General features: G+C 32.8%; 1 protein-coding gene across 1 annotated transcript in view; it reads right to left on the reverse strand.

The window, feature by feature from the left end:
- LOC129237157 (integrin alpha-PS1) overlaps positions 1 to 21,864 on the reverse strand; it is a 141,318-nt gene that overhangs the window by 21,034 nt on the left and 98,420 nt on the right. Inside the window, 1 exon segment of the mRNA XM_054871658.1 lies at positions 3,145 to 3,251. Coding sequence (XP_054727633.1) covers positions 3,145 to 3,251 — 107 coding nt within the window.

The raw sequence follows: 21,864 nt of genomic DNA on the forward strand, positions 1-21,864 counted from the left end.
GTTTCATATAACAAGAGGTAACAAATACGGTATTTTAAAACTGCTAATGCAAGGAAGAATTGAGTGACAAAGAGGATTTGGTAAAAAAAAAACATGATTTGACTTGACAATATCAAAGAGTGGACAAGCATTAAAACAATTGGCGTACCATGAACAACGCTCTTGCAGAATCGTTATTCACACCATTAGGTGCAGTCAAGAGTGCAATTTTTCTAAAATACCTCCGAATCGCGGATTGTAAATGGAGAGACCAGACGACATGCAAAATTACCAGAACATTATAACCTTAAGCAATCGTCAACATTGATAAGCATGAAACGACGGGACGCTTGGAGACTAATGGCAGTCACAACCGACTTTTGGTCTGTGGGGGAACAAGCAGCCAAAATGGGCATCCCTCACAACACATACTGTCACAGCTGCAAACAACCGGAGAAAAAGGAGCCAATCTTCCATTTCCTCTGCGAATGCCCTGCCCCATGGAAAGACAGAATGTTAACCCTGGGTAAACCGCTGTTCGAGAGTCTTGAACAGCTGTCTGGCTTAGATGTCAGTAACCTGATAAGGTTCCTGAACCACAGAGACTGGATATAGTCATGCTGTAAATAACTGGTAAACAAGTTGGTAACGAGTACGTGGCAACAAAATAGTGAGGAAGCGCTAGTTGGATACTGGAAGAATCACTACTTTAACCAACCAACCAACCAGACAGTTAACAAAACCACGAGTCTTTACAGTCCAATGGTCAAATAATACGTCACTTTGATGTGAAGCAATTTGTCAAAGAAGAAAGGATTTGTGGGAAAACAAGTCGTAGAATTTGCACCACGAACGCACCGTCGGACAGTGCCATTATTAACGGCGAATTTTTGATCGAGATCGAACGTATACCAACCAACAGTCATCGAGTTAACTTGACATGGATCGCTGCGATTTTTTTCTGTTTGAAAGAGTCAGAAAACCACTACGGAGTAGGCGTTTTAGCAGCCGAACCAGGCGAAAGGAAGTAATGGTTAACTCGAAGACGGCTCTGAAGGCTCTACCGAAAATAGAGTTCCAGAAATGTTTCAAAAGCTGGATTAAATACTGGCGTCCACTTCATGGGGAGTACTTTAAAGGCGCTAATCTCACTTTTTAAGAATAAAATTTTATTTTGAATTTTCTGAATATATTCCGGGAACTTTTTGATCAAGGTGTTATTCAGTAAAATAAAGGATTTTCCAATAGCAGGTGTTACAGGTGAATGGATTGCGCTATCGAGAGATGATTAACGATTTTTTATGGTCGGAATTGGATGGTATTGATCTGGACAACGTTTATTTTCAACAAGACGGCGCTTCGTGCCACACAAGCAACGAAATCATTGATTTTTTAGGAGAAAAGTGTTATCTCTCGAAGAGGTGATCACAATTGGCCACCGAGATCTTGTGACTTAACACCTTGTGACTTTTTCTTTGGGGCCACGTGAAAGAGAAGTTCTACGCCAACAGCCCAGGGTCGATTCAAGACCTCAAAGATGGAATTCGTGAGGCTATCGAGGACATAGGGCAGCCACTTTGCAATTCGGTTATGGAAATTTTCATGAAAAGGATATTGCCCTGTAAACGTGGTCGTGGTGGTCATTTGACTGATGTTATTTTCCACTATTAACGGCATACCTTCCTGTTTATAATGAAATAAACACCCGATCATTTATATTAAAAAATATAATTTTTTTTGAATATAAAAATAACACCTCTATTAAAAAACCCTTGATTAACTTAAGCAAAAGTTGTACCGCGCGTTGTTGTGTAAAGATTTATAATAAACTAATTATTACTAATAGGTCTATCGATAAGTTCGTGCGGTTTTACAACAGATGGCGTAACTTGATTATTATTCCATCGATCCACATTTCCAAACATTCATTGGAGAGCTACTGTCGTAAGGCACAAACGTCAGTATAAGTTTTTTAATTGAAGCGTAAACAACAATATTTTTACCACACTTGAAAATGTCGAATTTCGTGCCAAATAATGTGTTTTTGCGGGGAATTTTTTAATATGAAGAAAAAAGCAGCCGAAAGTCATCGTATCTTGGTGGAAGTTTATGGTGAGCATGCTCTAGCTGAGCGAACGTGCCAGAAGTGGTTTGCACGCTTTAAAAGTGGTGATTTTGGCTTGGAAGACGAAGAACGCGAGGGTGCGCCGCCAAAGTTCATGGATACCGAATTGGAGGAATTGCTCGATCAAGATCCGGCTCAAACGCAAGAAGAGGTTGCAAAAACTTTGGGAGTTGATCAATCAACCATTTCCAAACGTTTAAAAGCCATGGGAATGATCCGAAAGGTAGGCCATTGGGTGCCGTATGAATTGAAGCCAAGAGACGTTGAACGCCGTTTTATGGCATGCGAACAACTGCTTCAACGGCACAAAAGAAAGGGCTTTTTGCATCGAATTGTGACTGGCGATGAAAAGTGGGTCCATTACGACAATCCAAAACGTCGGGCAACGTATGGATACCCTGGCCATGCTTCAACATCGACGTCGGCGCAGAATATTCATGGCCTGAAGGTTATGCTGTGTATCTGGTGGGACCAGCTGGGTGTTGTGTATTATGAGCTACTGAAACCGAATGAAACGATTACGGGGGATGTCTACCGACGACAATTGATGCGTTTGAGCCGAGCACTGCGAGAAAAACGGCCGCAATACGCCGATAGACACGACAAAGTTATTTTGCAACATGACAATGCTCGGCCACATGTTGCACAAGTGGTCAAAACATACTTAGAAACGCTCAAATGGGATGTCCTACCCCACCCGCCGTATAGTCCAGACCTTGCGCCATCCGATTACTATCTCTTCCGATCGATGCAACATGGCCTGGCTGACCAGCACTTCCGTAATTACGATGAAGTCAAAAAATGGATCGATTCGTGGATTGCGGCAAAACCGACCGAATTTTTCACAAAGGGAATCCGTGAATTGCCAGAAAGATGGGAAAAAGTAGTAGTAAGCGATGGACAATACTTTGAATATTAAATTTGTAACCATTTTACGTCAATAAAGTTTCAAATTTCGAAAAAAAACCGCACGAACTTAAACATAGTCCTATTAGGAAATAATAATTTTAATGCAAAATACTAAATATTTATTAATTTACCTTTCCACCGAGTCCCTGCGATCGCACCGTCACGCCCAGCCATTGACCCTCCTTGATTTCATCGTCGGATGGTTCTTGCAGTTCTTCGATGTCGTCGCTGTCGTATGCTGTTACCAGAAAGCGTGGCGTGAACCAATACAAGTACCACAACAAAAACATGTGCAATAATCACATAAAGTAGCATGAAAAAGATAGACAGTGGAAGAGGGAGAGAGAGAGAAGAGAAAAACAAAAGAAAAATGCAAACGCAAATATTAGTCAAAAATACAACTTTTTTTTCTATAAATATTTAGTATACGAATTTTTGTTTTAATTTTGGTTGCACGGTGATGAATTAATTAAACAACAATAATAACAAACGAAGAAATTCATGACAACAATAACAATAAAAAAACAATAATTAATTGCATTAAAACTATGAGAGATAGAAGAAAATTATTAGGCACAAAAATATTTAGGAAAATATTAAATAACAAAAAAGTTAAAAAAAAGTAAATGTAAAAGTAACAGCAAATTTTTAGAACAAAAACGAAACAAGATTTTGAATACAAATAAGTTCAGAAAATATGCAGCGCTCTTTTATGAAGCCGAAATGCATAAATTCAATGCAGTGAAAAGTTATTAAAAATGAGTTAAAGAGAAATGGGCAGTCGCAACAAAAACAAAATAAACTATGATAACACCAATAAAATAATGTGTTTATTTACAACAAAAAATGGGGAAAAATTGTAAAACAAGTGTAGCAAATTATAAATGGAACGGTGAGCGTAACGTGAATTCGTGAAAGTCGTGTTGGCAACACTGCCATGGTGGCATAGTTGACGGTCGTAAAATATTATTTGATGATGATTGAAAAGAAATGTGGAACAGCAGCAAAGAAAGCCAAGCAATACAAAAGTGATTGTAATACTTTATATTTATCTATAAATTGGGTGATCCAATAAGTGCGATAATCAATTGGCGATTTACGACTTTGAAGTGGAATAGCTCTTGTGAATGGCACAGACCATCTCGTAAAACTACAGAGCTATTCACCGATTCAGTGAAGTGGTCCAAGTATATATTTTTTTTCTAAAAATTGGTTTATTTGTGCGCTTGGGTATCATGAAAAGTAAACCGGAAAACATTTTGAAAAAAATAAATAAACCGGAAAAAATTTTGAAAAAATTTAATAATTTTGAGATTTACGCAATGTTGAATGTTGTTGTTGCTTTTTTTTTAGACATTTTTACAAATTTTATTGTACTTTAATGTTTAAATATAAAATATTCTTAAAAAAAAATGTTTGTTTTGGGAAAATTCTCGCTTTGTTGATCAAGAGAGGGCTTTTTGCTCTTAAAGAAGAGATCCCTAGGCAGACAGGTGGGGTGGCTATCACAATGACACACCTACACCTTTCATAGATCCATTGTGATGCCACTGGAACTTATCCCTACCCTATGGGTTCCTTTTCAAACCATCAGGCAGTTTTAATAAACAAGCAAAGCTTCGTTAGTTTTAGATGCGCTATGTCCGCTACATCAAAAATGCCATGTCAAGAGTGCGGAGCCTCCCTGTAGCTAAACCTTCACACTCACATAAAATGTGCCTGACTGTTTCCTCTCCTTCTGTCCTTAGACAGCTTCTACAGAAATCGAAGTACGGGAGTCCTAACCTTCTAGCGTGGCTGCCTATTAAACAATGACCAGTTAATACCTCTTATAGATTCTTTTAAAACTTAACAAGCTTTTAGATCGACCGCTGTTCCATTTCGGCCATGTCTGTCTGCTTAGTTTGCATGTTGAGAGGTTTTGCCGACTTGTATTTACCTCATTGATGGTTTCCCGATCTATAAGTAATTTACAAGTGGCTATAAGCATAGGTATCAGCGTCTTATCCGGTGGGAGATCGAGCTTTGTACCAATTCGAGCAAGTTCATCTGCCTTGCAGTTCCCTGCTATATTCCTGTGGCCTGGCACCCAAATAAGGGGTACTTTGTAGTGTTTTGATATTGAAAAGATCGGCTAACTCCGAGTTTATCGGAGTAGATCCCTCCACCCACTCTGTTGTCTAGTTTTGAGCGATCTGTATAGATGTTTATATTATTTTCCCTAACAATAAGCCCATTATCCTATTCCTCTTTGCAAGGAAATACTGTGAAAGAGATCCCTAACTACGAGAGAAGCAATACATGGGCTGAAAAGTTCCGGGCCCAACACACAGATGACACTAGTTTTATTGCATTCACCTCTTTTTCAGTTAGTACTAACCTTAAAAAGACAGCTGTTGAAATTTCATGACATTCATTTCATTCATTAGTTCGTGAGTTGTTGTACTAAGAGTGACGCCCCTTTTGTTATTTTCAAAACAGTGGATCAAAAAGAATTTCGTGTTTTAATTTTACACTGCTTCTTGATGGAAACAATAATGTTCAAGCGAAGTAGTGGCTTGAAAAGTGGTATGGGGTCTTCGCCTCATCAGAAACCACAATAAAATTATGATTTGTTGTTGACCTCGTCGTAGGGACACCAATGATCCGATGATGCCCAATCCAGTGGACGTCCACATGCGGCGGTAACACCAGAAAACATCAAAAAATTCCACACAGCATCATTTTGAATGATCGAAAAGTGAAGTTGCGTGAGCTGGTTGACGTCGTAAAGATATCAAAAAAAGGTGTTGGCTTTATCTTCCATGACCATTTGACTATGAGAAAACCCTGTTCAAAGTGGGTGCCGCGTATCGTTTGCTCACTTGTTTGCTCAAAAACAAGACAACGCACCAGAAGTTAATCAAAATCACTTGCCATTAACTACATGAATTGAAGTTCGAATTGCTCCCACATCTATCCTATTCGCCAGATGTGGCTCCCAACGACTACTGGCCGTTCGCAGACCCAAAAAATGTTCGCCGGTAAGAAATTTCACTCGAATGAAGAGGTTATCGCTGTAACTGAGGCCTACTTTGAGGGAAAAGATAAATCGTTCTACAAAAGTGGTATTGAAATTTTAGAGCAGCGCTGGAATGCAGTTGATAAATAAAGCTGATTTTAAACAAAAAAAACTTGTTTTCTTTGTTAGGATCAGGACTTTTCAGCCCATGTGTTAATAAAAAGTAAACTAAGATTAACTCAATGCTGAAATTTTTGATATTGACTTCATTTCATATTTTCTATAGTGACTTCACTCGCTTTTTTCGTTTGCCATTTATAACATATTTTTTTGTAATTTTTTTTTAACTTTTAGGGAAAAATTTTAGAAATTTTTTTTTAACTTTTAGGGGAAAAAATTTATTTTTTTAACTTTTAGCGAAAAAATTTTTTTTAACTTTTAGGGGAAAAAAATTTATTTTTTTTTAACTTTTTGGCAAACATTTCGTTTTTTTAGGAAAAAATTTGTTGGAAAATTTTTGTTTTTGTTTTTAACGTTTGGGAGCAATTTGTTTTTAATTTTTTTTTTTTTTACTTTTAGCGACAACAATTTTTTTAATTTTTTTTTTAACTTTTAGGGAAAAATTGCTTTTTTATTTTTAACTTTTAGAAAAAAAATTTGACTGTTTTTTTTTAACTTTTAGGGAACAATTTTTTTTAATTTGTTTTTTTTTACTTTTAGAAAAAAAATATTTTTGTTACTTTTGAACAACACGTTCATTTGTAAGCAGATACACGATATTTTTCACTGATTTGATGAAAAAACAACAAAAACAATTTTAGAGGTCGGAGGTTATTTAAAAAAACATGTTTTTCTAAACATTTTGAAAAAAAAACTGCAATTTATTTTTCGAAAAAAAGCTCTTCAAAATGAATATATACATATAACCCTAAAGTTTATAAATAATTTTGAGGTTAACTCAATGCTGAAATTTTTGATATTGAGTTTTCTATAGTGAACTTTTTCGCTTCTGTTTGCCATTTATAAAAAAAAAATTATTTTTATTTTTTAACTTTTAGGGAAAATTTTAAGAAACATTTTTTTTAACTTTTAGGGAAAAATTAAAAAAAAAAATTTTATTTGATTTTTATATTTTATGGAAAAATTAAAAAAAAATTTCTGAAGAGCCCCGTGAAAGGGCGACGCTACGCTACGATTGGTGAGATAAAGGCGGCATTGAGGAGGAGCTGAACAAAATAAAATGATTTTTTGAAGAGTTTTGAAGATTGGAAAAAACGTTGGCAAAAGTGCATAATATCTCACGGGGATTTCTTTGAAGAGGACAAAATAGATATTAATGAATAAATAAATAATTTTCGAAAAAACACAAAATTCGCGATACTTTTTGAACACTTCGTACTTGTCTTTGTACCTTAAGCCAATCATTTGTTGCGACTTCTGCAAAATATTCTTATTGAACTAAAGTTGATTTGAAGTTGAGTCCCGTAAAATGTTAAAGCTGGTTGAAGCTTTTTGCTCAAAAATCGCAGAAGCTGCATATTGGAGAAAAAATAAATAAAAAAGGGATACAAAATTGCCTTAAAATTTAATACTAAGTAATTTTCTACAAAGCTTTTCCGCATACCCAATAAATATTTTTATTTACTCAGATGAGTGTGACGTGAAAATGTATTCAGCTGGCACATGGAAAAAGTGATAGATCGAAGGCGTGAAAGCAAGCATTGAATTTATTTTCTGCTTATTTTTTCCTGTTTCCATACTGCAATATCCACACGTGGGTGTATGAGTGGTACAGTCAAAATTTCCATGAGAAAAAAATTGGAAATGTGTCCAAAGCCTCCTTTCACACAGGCCAACAACAGAAGCTGTTTGTAGCGTAACAAGTTTTTATAGAGTGGATCAAAAAATATGAAGTAGGTATGTGCGACAATTTCATAGAAGGTGATTTCGATAAAACAACAACAACAACAATATTTACATGCATTTAGTTTTTGCAATTTGACTTTTGGACACCAACTCGTTGGAATAAAACCTTTTTCCCGCCAGCCATTTTTTCAAATTAGAGAACAAATAGTAGTGAGACGGAGCCGAGGGAGCCAAGATTGGAGAGGAGGGGGGATGTTAAATGAGTTGGAACCTTATTTCCATTAATTTTGCGTGATTTGGTGAGTTGTCGCGATGGAAAAGGAAAATCACTCGACTTCCTCGATTTCAACGAATGCGAAACACAAAGAAATTTAAACCGATCTGGCTGAAACTTGGTGGGTGTTCTTCCAAGAGATGCTGCGAACTAAACATAACTTCGATACGCGCCAATAGTGCGATCTCTCTTACTTTACACGGACATTTCAAACAACCCTCGTACAGTGATTTCGATTGAAAATCTCTGAAAGCAAAAAGTAAGAACTGCTTTTGAATCGATTCTTGCCCATCTACGTGGTACTATGGGCCAGTTAGGAGCCCACTCCAACCTAACCCATTCGCTTTCGCCATATTTTACACCATTTATGAAAATCTAAACACTGGCCGCATTAGCTACCGAATACCTTCATCATTTACAGAAGCTTTCCAGATGCATCAGATCGTCGATCGACGGTCATGAACAGAAATACTAATTAATAATACGGCTGGAGTGGTCCAACTGTTGTGGTGCGGTAAAGGAAAATGAAAGCTGTAGCATCGTAAGAAATGCAAGCAAATAACAGCGAACGAAATCAAATTAAAGCGCGGCACTGAAAAGCGGCCAAAGTGTAGCGAACGAATAAATGAACGAAGCTAAATGATGAATGATTATTTGTTGCAGCGGAACTAATAAAACAATCAAAATTAAATAAATGATTGAAGGAATGTTTATAGGTATAAAATATGGGCGCTGAATGATGCTAATACATACATCTGTATATGAAAGTATTAGCTGGCAACAACAACCAACCACAAAAGCAATTTGTCTTGGAAATTGTGCTTAATACTTTTATGCGTGAATATCGGAAGAGAAATGAGCTGTAATTGGTGCAGTTTAAAAGAACCCTGCAGGAATAATCTAAAGTAGTGGAATAAATTTATGTTTTAAGGCTAGTGGAATTTTTCGATTTAGAGTGAGTAGCTGATGAAGCCACTTATCATTTGAATGCTTAAAGGCAAAAGTAATCTCTGAGTTATCTTAAGACGGCCCAACTCAACTGGCTTACTGTGGGTCATAGGTCCGCAATGAAACAGTTTATAACCAGAGGGGACGAAGAGGTTAGTAGATCTCTTTATACAGGTTGGTCTATCAGGCGTTTGGAATTTGAGGTATGGATGTTTTTGGTTTTGACATTCCTTATGCATCAGAAATTTTATTTTCTGCTAGAGTTTTACAAAATGGGTTGTACTTCGCTTGAACAAGGATGAGAAATAGTGAAATCAAATACCGAAAATCAGAAATGGAATAACCAGCCGAAACTATGTTATCAAGTGTCCGCCAAGAAGCTGCGACTTAAAAAAAAAAAATATTCAATTTTTTCCAAAACAAAAATTTATATTAATTTAATTTTAAAAATAATTAAATTTTTTTGCCAAAAATATGTGTTTTTCCCTAAAAATAAACGAAATTTATTTTAATTTTTTCCAAAACAAAAATTTTATTTAATCTTAAAAATAATTTAATTTTTTCCTCAAAAAAAAAATGTTTTCTCTAAAACCAAAAATTAAATATTTTTCCAAAAAACCAAATTAACAAAAAAATATTAATTTTTTCCAGAACACAAATTTAAATTAGTTTTGAAAATAATTTAATATTTTTCCCAAAAAAATTTTTTTCTAAAAAGAAAAATTTAACGTTTTTCCAACAACCCAATTAAAAAAAAAATATTAAATTTTTTCCAAAACACAAATTAAAAATAATTTTTTTCCCCATTTTTTATCATTTATTTTTTATTATTTTTTAAATTTATTTTTTATTACTTCTTTTATTAATTTTTTTATTTTTGGTTACCTCTAGAATATTCAGATTTATATTTTATTTCTTACAATCAGATGACTTTAAGAATTTTAAATGAAAACACACAAAAAGAGGGAATAAATCTCGAAATTATAAATATTTTTTTATTTTTTCGCCTTATTTCTTATTATACTCCAGCCCACAAAAAAACCAATTTTCAAAAAAATTTCTGACTATGGATCATTTGACATGGGCAAAAATGAATTAAAAAAACGAAAAATTAAAAAACAAAAAAAAAAAATGTTTTCAAAAAACAAAAAACAATAAAAAAATTAAAAAAAAAAAATTGCTTGAGAAAGTGTATTTTGCTCTAAAAACATAAAAAAATTTGAATGTTAAAAAGAACCGAGAATATTTCACTTTAGGTTAGGTTAGTTTAGGTTGACGTGGCTGGCTTAATATTTCACTTTATGAATATTTTTTTTTATTTTTTCACCTTAATTTTCATTATGATCAGCCTACAAATAAACAAATTTAAAAAAAAAACTTAGGCAATGTCCAAAATACTTGGATCACTTGACAGGAAAAAAGTAAACTTCTTTCAAAAAAAAAATTTAAGAAAAAGAAAGAAAACAAATCTCAACGGGTGTTTTCCAAAAATTTAAATTGAGGAAAAGAAAAAAAAATATTTCCTAACAAAAAGAAAAAATTAAATGTTTTCCAAATAAAAAACCACATTAAAAAAAAAAAAACAAAAAAAAAATCCTAAAAACGCTCATTTAAAACAAAAAACAAAAAAAAAAATTTTTCCCCAAAAAATCATTTAAAAATGTGTATATTATTCTAAGATTATAAAAAAACATTAATATTAAAAAGACACGAGAATAGTTAATTTCAGAAAACTACCAAATTTTTCAACATTCAATAAATCTCGATCTTATGAATTTTTTTCACCTTATCTCCTATTATCTATACTCCAGCCTACAAATAAACCAATTTTCAAGAAAGTTTACGACAATGTCCAAAATATTTGAACTAACAATTAAATTTTATCGAAAGAAATTTTTTTTCTTCATTTAATTTTTTTCTAAAACAGATGTTATTTTCTCTAAAAACACGTTTCCCAAAAAAACAATAAAAAATTCCAAAAAATTGTTTGAAAAAAATCCGACACAAACAAAAAAATGTTTTCCAGAAGCAAAAAATATCTTTTCCAAAAAAAAATTAATTTTTTTCCAAAAACAAAAACATTATTTGTATTTATCTTAAAAATATACCAAACTTCAATGCTAAAAAGAAATATATTTCACTTTATATGGAAAATAAAATTAATTCCAAAAAAAAAAAGAATGTTTTCCAAAAAATCAAAAGTTAAAGATTTTGAATTAAATTTTTCCCAAAAAGTCGTTTGACAAAATGTTTTGTATAAATATAAAGAAGTTTTAAATATTAAAAAAAACAATATGTCACTTTAGAAAATTACAAAAATTTTCAACATTGAATAAATCTTGATATTATCAATATTTTTTTTTAATTTTTTCAATTTACTTCTAATTATACTCCAGCCTACAAAGAAACCAATTTTTAGAAAAATCTGCGACAATATTCAAAATGCTTGGCCCACTTGACATGTAGTCGCTCACCAGTGATTTTCCCTGCAGGGCATACGCATTTATTCGCATAAGTCCACATGTACTATATATGTATGAGTGTGTGTGTACCAAGCAAAAGGCTTTGAAATTATTACACTAAAGTATATTTGGGGGCATAATGTTTGTAAATATCTGCTTGTTTATTTCAATGATTTTATGTAGGCGCGACCGGATCATCATTTTGTTGTCGTTGCTCATTTCTTGTGGGTACACTGTTGTTGAAGTTGTTGCTGCAATCTCACCATGCATTTCAAGTGAAAGCGCTGCACAAAATGATTAACATTGTTTGGATTACTTTTTATTTGATAGTCTTTGTTTTCAAGTAACTTTGTCAACTTAAGTCTTTCCTCAGGCCCACACACGCCAATGATGCCTCAACAACAACAACACACACACACACATATGTACGCATGCATTCCCATAGAAATGCAATTGTGAGTGAGCGTAATAAATCTAGAGGCTGCGGCAAAATCAGTTGGCGAAAATAAATAAATAATAGGGATTTTTACAACAGGTTTGACTGATTGGTGCTGTTGCCGCTTGTAAAGTCGTCGTCTACGTTGGCGGCCAAAAGTTTGAACCTCCTGCCTCGTCTTCACATGACAGACAGTGTGAAACATCTTACGGTGCATAGGCGTTAGGGAAATAATGTTTATAAGCTGATCGTGGAGAATATGTTGGGTTGCTGCTTGCGTGTGAAATTGAAAGTGATTTGCTTACATACTAACATACAAATGCGTGAGTGTATCTAAATGAGTGGACGAGTGTGTAGACCAACAAATTTGAGAAAGTGAAATTTTTTCAATAGAATATGAAACTTAAAAAATGAAAAGACGGATTTACGAATTTATACGGATTCTTATGATTATAGAGACAAATTTGTTATATTTACAATGTGTGTGTGTGTATGTATGTATGTATGTGTGTACTTTACTCGTAGCTGGAAATAATGTTTGTTATCCTATCTAATGTTTTTTTCATACAAATGAAACGAGGAAATGTTATTAATTTTGAAAGAAAAATTATTAGTAAAAGCCACTACAATTAGGTTTACAATTTTGTTATGTATATTTTGAATAAATGACTAGGAAAATAAATACATATGTACATATATACACCTTTTGTGAGATAAGTAAAAAAATATTAGTTCTGATTTTTCGCTTTGTTTCTGCAATGGTATAAGCGAGGAGGTTGGTTGTTTTACAAAACTACATTTGTTAAGTACATAATATAATTTCCTTCCCGAAAAATATATTTTGATATTTATTTGAAAATTTTTTAATGCTTTTTTTTTCAATTTTCTCCCCTAAAAATATATTTCGTTATTTATTTAAAACTTTTTTATACGTTTTTCGTTGATTTTTCAACTTTATATCATTTTTATTTAATTTCCTTTTTTATTGAATTTTATTTAAATTTTTCATTTTATTATTTTTTTGTATTATATTATTTTGTGTTTATCAATTTTCTCCCCTAAAAATATATTTTGTTTTTTATTTTAAAGTTTTTAATAAGATTTTTTTTTTAATTTTTAAATTTTATACCATTTTTTTATTAATTATTATTTAATTTTTTTATCAGTTTTCGCACCTAAAAATATATTTGGTTATTTATTTTAAAATTTTGTAATACGTTTTTTGTTAATTTTTAAATTTTACCCCACTTTTTAATTTATTTTTAATAATTTTCTCCCCTATCAAACTAATTTTTAATACGTTTTTGTTTGCTTTTTTAATTTTATAACATTTTTATTTTTTTTAATTTTTATTATTTTATTTTTTTATCAATTTTCGCCCCTAAAACTATATTTTGTTATTTATTTAAAAATTTTTTAATGCGTTTTTATTTTCAATTTGTATACGATTTTTTATTTAGCTTTTTTATCAATTTTCTTCCCTAAAAAAATATCTAATTTAATTTATTTTAAAATTTTTTAGTACTTTCTCATTTTAAATTTTATGCCATTATTATATTTTACTTTTTTTTTTGTTTCAACTTTCTCCCCTAAAATATACTTTGTTATTTATTGTAAAACTGTTTTATACGTTTGTTGTTAATTTTCAAATTTTATAACACGTTTTTATTTTTTTTACAGTATTTTTTTATTAATTTATTTTCCATGAATTTTTTCCCTTAAAAATACTTTACTTTGTTATTTATTTTAAAATTTTTTATTATTTTATTTTTAAATTTTATGCCATTATTTTATTTAGTTTTGTTTTTTCATAAATTTTCTTCACTAAAAATATATTTTTTTGGTGATTTTTAAATTTTATACCATTTTTAATGCCATTTTGTATTACTATTTCATTTTTGTATCAATTTCCTCCCCTAAAAATACCCTTTTTTTATTTATTTTGAGAATTTTAATATATTTTTTGGTGATTTTATTATTTTATACTATTTTTAGTTTAATTTTTGTTTATTATTTTATTTTTTTATCAATTTTCGCCCCTAAAAATATATTTGGTTATTTATTTTAAATTTTTGTAACACGTTTTTTGTTAATTGTGAAATTTTACCACACTTCTTATTTTATTTTTATTAATTTCCACCCCTAAAAATACACTTTGTTATTACTTTCTAAATTTTATAATATTTTCATTTAATTTTATTTTTTATTTTTTTTTTATTAACTTTCCAAAAAATATATTTTAAATAATATTTAATTTTTTTTAATACGTTTTTGTATATTTTAAATTTTATACCATTTTTTATTTTATTTTTTATTATTTTAGTTTTATTAATTATCTCTCCTAAAAATATATTTTGTTATTTATTTAAAAAAAATTTAATTCGTTTTCTGTTAATTTTTAAATTTATACCATTTCTTTATTTCACTTTTTTATGAATTATTTATTTTTAATTTAATTTCATTATTAATTTATTTCTTTACCAATTTTGTCTCCTGAAAATAGATTTGCTTATTTATTTTAAACTTTTTTTATACATTTGTTGCTAATTTTCAAATTTTAAAACATGTAATTTTTCATTTTTTTTACAGTATTTTTTATTAATTTATTTTCCATTAATGGTCTCCCCTAAAAATTCTATACTTTGTTATTTATTTTAAATTTTTTTAATATTTTGTTTTTTTTCATAAATTTTCTTCACTAAAATATATTTTGCCATTTATTTTTAAATTTTTTAATACGTTTTTGTATATATTTTGAAATTTTATACCAATTTTTATTCGAATAAATTTTTGATTTAAAAAAATTTTTGAAACACTTTGTTTTTAATTTAGAAATAAATAAATGCATTTTTTACATTTAACAGTTTTTGAGAGCATATAGTATTTAAAGTTTTAAAAATATTTATAAATTTATATTAATATTAATTTCTTTACATGATCAATAATGCAATTTGAATAATCTCAGATTTTGAATTGCATTTGCATTTTAATTTTTATATCAAAGATGTTCAGGCTAATTAAATTATAAAATCTTAATTAACACGAATATGGACAGAAGCTAACTTTGAACTCTTCACAGCTGCAGCTCAACAATTAATCGCTTTTATTGGCTTAACCGGGCAAACAGTAGCCAGTTGGGCTAATTTAAACAAAGAAAACAAATTGGTTTTGAGCGGGCGCCTATCAATGGAATAAATGCATACAAAAATCTATATGTATGTGTGTGTGTCTACGCCTTCATTACCAATGCATTTTCAGGCAACAATGGACCACCGGCACAGCAAAGAGTCGAAACAAGTGCAAACTAGCGCAACTGGCCAAACCCATTTCCATTATCCAAATGGGCAAATAATACAAATTTGTATTAATGAAAAATTCAAAACTAATAATAATAATAATAATGGCCGCAGTACGAATTGCAGGAATGACAATAATCAACTGCAGTGAATGGAAGCACGAAAATTGACTCGAACTAGTTGGACGTGTGTATGTGTGTATGTGTCAATGTGTTTTCATAAAATACTAACTGGCAAAGCAGCCGCAAATGGCAAACGAGCTTGTTTTAAATTGGTAATAACAAAAACAACTGATGAAATTAAATAAAAATGGCATTTGTTCGGCGAAAAAATGCAAATGCAATTCAACAGTTGTCGCCTGTAGGCAAACAGAGCAGCAAAAGCCAAAAAAACCAGCAACAACTGCAGCGACATTCAACAACTCAGCCGCAATGCATTCTGCGGATCTGGCACTAGCCACCAAGTGCCAACATTTGCTGCGCAACAAACACCTCTGCAATTGCCCACTCATACGCGCAGCAGCTGTGGCAAGTGCATGTGTGTGCGTGTGTGTGAAAAATTTAAATTTGAATTTGAAACTCGTGCGACACATACGGCCGCCGCCGCCGTCTGCTGAGTGTTGTTGACTCGTTCACAAGCCATTGCTCGTTATTTGCTTTTTGGGGGGTTTTATTTCGTGTAGATTCTGAAGGCAGATAGCGCGCAAATGTACGACACGCGTTCGAGTAAATTTCAATCAGCAAGCAGCAACAGTAAAAAAAATTTAAGTTGCAACAGTTGTAGAGGCAAGTTAACGTACAAACACCAAAAACAAAAAACAAAGCCAGCTTGTACACTTGTGTTCAAAATAAGAGTAGCGGTACGAATCATTTTTTTTAATATTTTTTTATTACATTTTTTTCATGTTTTCGTAAAAATATATATTTCAAAGCTCCAAACTTTGTACAAAAAGTTTAGGTAGGTAGGTATAGTGGTTGTCAATTGACACACCTAGGCCTGCTGTAGGGACATGGTGATACCACCGGGGCTATCCCCTCTCCTCACTCTACATCGTCCTCATTGAACCAACCTGTGGCTTTGATAAATAATATCTAACAAGTCTTGTTATTTTTATATTGGCTACGTCTGCCAAATTATGCAGGGAACTTTTTCGTAAAATATTGCACCCTCTTCTATCCAGAGCCATGCACCCGCAAAGAAAGTGTTCTATAGACTCTTCTTCTTCAATGTCGTTACAGCTTCTGCGATAGTCGTTATAAGGTGCTCCCAATCTACTGGCAATCAGACAATGCCCTGTTAGAACCCCAAGAAGAATTCTCATGTCTTCCCTATTCAGTTCCAACAGACGGTTTGTGCGGCTCATGTACCATTCTGGCCACGTAATTCTACTTGTTGCATAGGTCAGAGACTGAGTCCATAGCCTGTTGGCAGTTCTTATAGTGTGTTCGTCTATAAACATCTTACAAGTTGCTAAAGGTATAGATATGCCGGCTTTGTCTAGTTGGATGGGTAATGTGGTGCCCAGTGGCGGATCCAGGATTTCATAAAGGGGGGGGTCCGGGGTATTTTAGACGGGTGTTTTTATTAAAAATCAATTTCGTGAATAAAATATGGCATTATTCGCGCTGCATGTCGTGACTAGCCGATGAAAAAACTAATAGCTCTAGATATCTTGTAAAAAAAATTCTAAAAATAGTAAAGGACTTTGATTCAAAATTACAAGAATAATTGGCGGTTTTTATACATCGTGGGACACCTTCATAAATAATTACGCCTATTTAAGATACAATATATTATAACATGTGTTGGAGCCAACTTGCAATTCAACCATGTATAGTTTAAGTACGAAAAAAATATCAACCCTGTTTGTAACTTCTTTACTTCTTCTTCTTGTATTAATGCTTACTGTGACTCAATTCACTCCAATAAAGTTCTTCAAACGAAACGGTCGTGTTTATATATAATATTATATATTTAATTGCGCTTTTCTCTAACAACATGTGTTGCTATATAACGGCAAGAAAGTTACCATGAAAGAGCCGTTGCAGCTTTTCCTTATCGTAACGGCGACACCCTGTGTACTGTTAACTCGAAATTTTAAATAGCGCGCCAACGAAAGCGCGATGACGGCGCCGAGTGATTTTTCCCTAAGTTTTTTTGGTGAATAACTAGGCTATCTTTAAACACGCATGAACATGCTTCTATTCTTTTGTTTCTTTCAACGAGCAGAATACATTGTGTCGAGCATTTGTTGACAAGTAGTTAATGTGATTGTTAATACGCCTCCTAACATGAAGAGAACATTATTTTCTTATTTCGAGCGCCTTGATCCAGAATCAGAACCAAAAATAAAAAAGAAGGAAAAACAGGTAAAGTTAAAAATTTGTATCCAAGAACAGTCAGTGTACAGTTGGTGCTCAAATTAATAGAATCACTATGAAAAATTCAAGTTTCAGCCATTTAACTGATAATAATCAAAGAATAGTCTATTTTTAATATGTTGCTTATTAAATTTCTATAATACGACAAAAACAATATTCAAACCAGTCTTTTATTAAAAAAATATCGAAAAAAAAAATCAAAAAATCAATATTTTGCGTGAGTACCTCGTGCAGCAATTAAAACCGGAATCCTTTTGGGTATGCTTTCAACGCATTTTAAGCAGTTTGTTTTTATTTGGTCGTCATTTTTCCAAATATTTTGCAGTCTTTCGCTCAGTTGTTCTTTATTTGTAATATTATCTTTCGATATTTCTGTCTTTGTTGACTCTTAAAGGTTCTCAATTGGATTGAGGTCTGGTGAGTTTCCTGGCCAATTAAGAACCTGAATTTTTTGCTCTTACAAAAAGCTGCTCACAAAAAGCCAAATATATCGAACGGTAATTTCGACAAAGCAATGATTGCTACAATGTTTCACATTATACAAAAAAGTAGCATTTCCTAACATTTTTGCAAACTACACGTCATTAAACTCGGCAATTTGTTCCTCTACAGTATGATTCTAATAATTTGAGCACCCACTGTAAGTAAAAAGTTAACGTTTTTTGTACAAGATATTTTACTGTAAACAATCATTCTGTGTATACAAGTGTTTTCACTCCAAATCTTTTTAACTCGTGCATATTTTTATTATAACCCAACATGCAGAGCTTTATTAAGGAAATGTATCACTCTACGTAGTTGGCTTTTTACGTTCTTTACCTCTACGAAATATCATTTTTAGTTTCAAAATTCACAATATAATTTACAATATGAATGAAAGTAAAAATAAACTACAAATTCTGGATTTCTTACTTATTGTCTTAGATTGAAAACACAGAGAAGTCGAACCTTGATGAAAATACAGTAGAACAAACTTTAGAACAATCTGTAGAACAATCTGTAAAACAATCAGCCGAAAAAAATACGTCAATACAAAACGAAATTCCACCCTCGTTCAAAAACGACATAGCTTCAGCCACAACGAAACTCTCGAGTAAAAAAAATGCAAATGAAATTCTAAACATCGTCAATGATTCGTGCGAATTACATTAAATTTTCGAAAGATCGTCCGCCATATTGGATCAGCCATTTTTAATTTAAAAAAACTAACATCAGATTCGTAATCAGCGACACCAATGTCGAACATACATAGTTTTTTAAGCATCTGTTGCGCCATTAAAGAGGGCGTTAAGAAAATGAATTTGCATGTCTAAAAGTCTTAAATTCAAAATAGTATAACTTTTTTTTCATTCATCCTAGAAGTCTTTTAAAAAATGGATTTTAAAGCTACAGAGTATTACTTTGCGATTCCGTTGTGGAAAATAAAAAAAAATTTACCTTACTCAAAAAAAATTCATAAAGATGTCCAAAATCGGCATTTCTTGACTATTTAACCATAAATTGCCAAAAGTCCTGACGTGCTGAAGCATTTTCAAGATCAAATTCGTTTTCAGCACAAAAAAAACTTGAAGAGACACTCATAGCCGTTTTAGAAATTGGACAAAAATGAAATTACGCAGTGTAATTATTCAAAATTTTGAATTGCGTCCGTCGTATTATAATTGTTTTTATTATAAAATAAATTAAAAGTGGAAGAAAAATCTAATAAACTGCTAATGCATATAAAAAAATATTGTTTTTTTTAACTTGACTCATACAGAATTGAACATAAAATTTTAGAGCATGATTCCAATGGGGGGGGGGGGGGGGGGGGTCCGGACCCGAAACCCCCCCCCCCCGTGGATCCGCCACTGGTGGTGCCCAATCTCGCTAGTTCATCTGCTTTGCAGTTGCCTACTATGTCTCTGTGGCCCGGCACCCACAGCAGGTTTATTACAAAGTACTGTGATAGTTCAGTCAAAACATCGATACATTCATTTACTGTCTTCGAGTTAATATTAGGCGATTGTAATGCTTTCAGGGCCGATTGGACATCTGAATATATATTTCTCTTTTGTGATAAGAACACTTTTATTTAGGGCTAACAGGCCTTCACAGTTAGCCAGAATTTCAGCTTGAAATACATTACAGTGATGCGGTAGCCGGAATTAAATGTTGGCACTCATTTCGTTAGAGTGAAGACCTCTACCTACTTCTTCATTTAGCTTGGAACCATCAGTATAGATACTGATTCCATTTCTATTGTCCATCACCCAATCGTCCCAATCTTCTCTCGTTGGGAAAGTTGTTGTAAAGGATAAGATTACATGCAGCTCTACAGAGTTACAAAAGTCTGTGGTTTGATATAGGAAGGGTGAATACTTTCTAGGCGTTTTACTGTTGTTCTTTTCTCAAGTGTTGGCCACCAAACTGAGACACCATATGTCACAAAAAGTTTAACAAATAAAAAAAAAAAATCCAACGTTTTACTGGGAATTTTTCGAAAATTTTAAGATAATCAGTTTTATAACCCATTCAGTACATCAGGATCTATTTAACCTAAACTTTCCCTGCCTCAGGTTGGGAATTGGTTGAAGGCCAAATTACTTCAGTAAATTTTCCGAGTTGTGTACAAATTACAGAATATCTGCAGCAGAAGTATTCTTAATTTCATTCGGACCCATTTGATCTCGTTTAAAGGTGTGCAATCTTCTCCTTTTCCAAAGAAATAAAGTTGCACAAAATATGCTCTGTGGGTTCATCACTCTCCGGATTATCATCCTCCTGTCTCATTCCCAATCTGAACTATTGAGACTTGGCAATTTAAGTAATAGTGACAGTGACCTGCCAGAATACCAACCATTTTCCTGATGTCTACTTTACGCATGTTGTGCAGGTAAAAGGTCTTATTAGCCTTTTGGCTCGACGGAGTTCTTGTGCGAATTCCCAATGGGTAATTCTTTGTGTATTCTTCCAACTATTTACCCTACATTTAGCTTCTGTCCAATTGGTATGTTTCTGGGTTGCGAAAATCTGCTGCCGACCCCGTCTTAGCGAGTTCATTACCTTTTATTACAGAGTGATTCGGAACCCAGTAAAGTATTATACAATACAATATTATTTGTAGCACTAAGTTGGTTTAGGTTGTTAAGGCATTCGTACACTAATTTCCATTCCACAGATTGTGAATTTAGTACTTTTAATGCAGCTTGACTGTTCGAGTATATAGCTATGTGTGCACCCTCTTGTATAGCGCACAAGCTTGGACGATGAGGTGTTACTTAGAGTATTTGAGAGAGATTCTGCGGAAGATTTTTGGATACTTGGCGATGGCGAGTACAGCAGATGATAGAAAAATGAGCTGTATGAGTTTTACGGTGACATATACATAGCGCAGCGAATAAAGATCCACCCCCTCCGGCTCTGAAAGTATTCGATGCGGTTCCAGCTGGTGGTAGCAGAGGTCTTCCTCTGTGTTGGAAAGATCAGGTGGAGAAGGACTTGGATTGACTTGGTGTGTCCAACTGGTACCGGTTAGCACGAGAAAGTAACGACTGGCGCGCTCTGTGGAGCTCTGGCAAAAATCGCTTAACCGGTTAACGCGGAAATCAAGAAGAAAAAGAAGGAAGGAAGGAAGGAAGCCTTTTCTATAGAAGAAACTGTCCCACACCTCAGAAAAAAAATTGTCTAAAATCAAGGCGAACTTCTAACCATCATCATCATCGGTCAGTTTTACAGTTCAGGGTAAGCTTTAGCTTCGTTCACGATTCGTTTACATGCATTTCGATCTTTGGCAACAGTTCTTCAGTTTCTAACACAAATCGCCCTCAGGCCCAATAGAACTTGTTCAAACCATGTTAGTCTCGGACGTCCTCGTACTTTAGGCGCAACGTGGTTGCGTGACACGATTGATTTCTGGAGGCGGCCATCTCTCACGCGCATGCCCTCTCCATTTCATATCTGCAGCATTTTTCGAATACTCTTAGACACGATTCATCTTTAGAAACAGTAAAAAACCTACACACAAAAAAAAAGAATAATTCGAACTTGGAAAGTCATCGCGCTACTATTATCTTGAACACAAGTGTACGTGTGATTGTACACATGCAAATGTGCAAATCAAGTACATAACGATAATTTCAAGAAAAATGGAAAACTAATACGAACGAAAAAACTTCAAATTAACAGCAACTTGAGTGGCCCGTAAA

The sequence above is a fragment of the Anastrepha obliqua genome, chromosome 2, assembly GCF_027943255.1.
Source record: "Anastrepha obliqua isolate idAnaObli1 chromosome 2, idAnaObli1_1.0, whole genome shotgun sequence".
NCBI lineage: Eukaryota > Metazoa > Arthropoda > Insecta > Diptera > Tephritidae > Anastrepha > Anastrepha obliqua.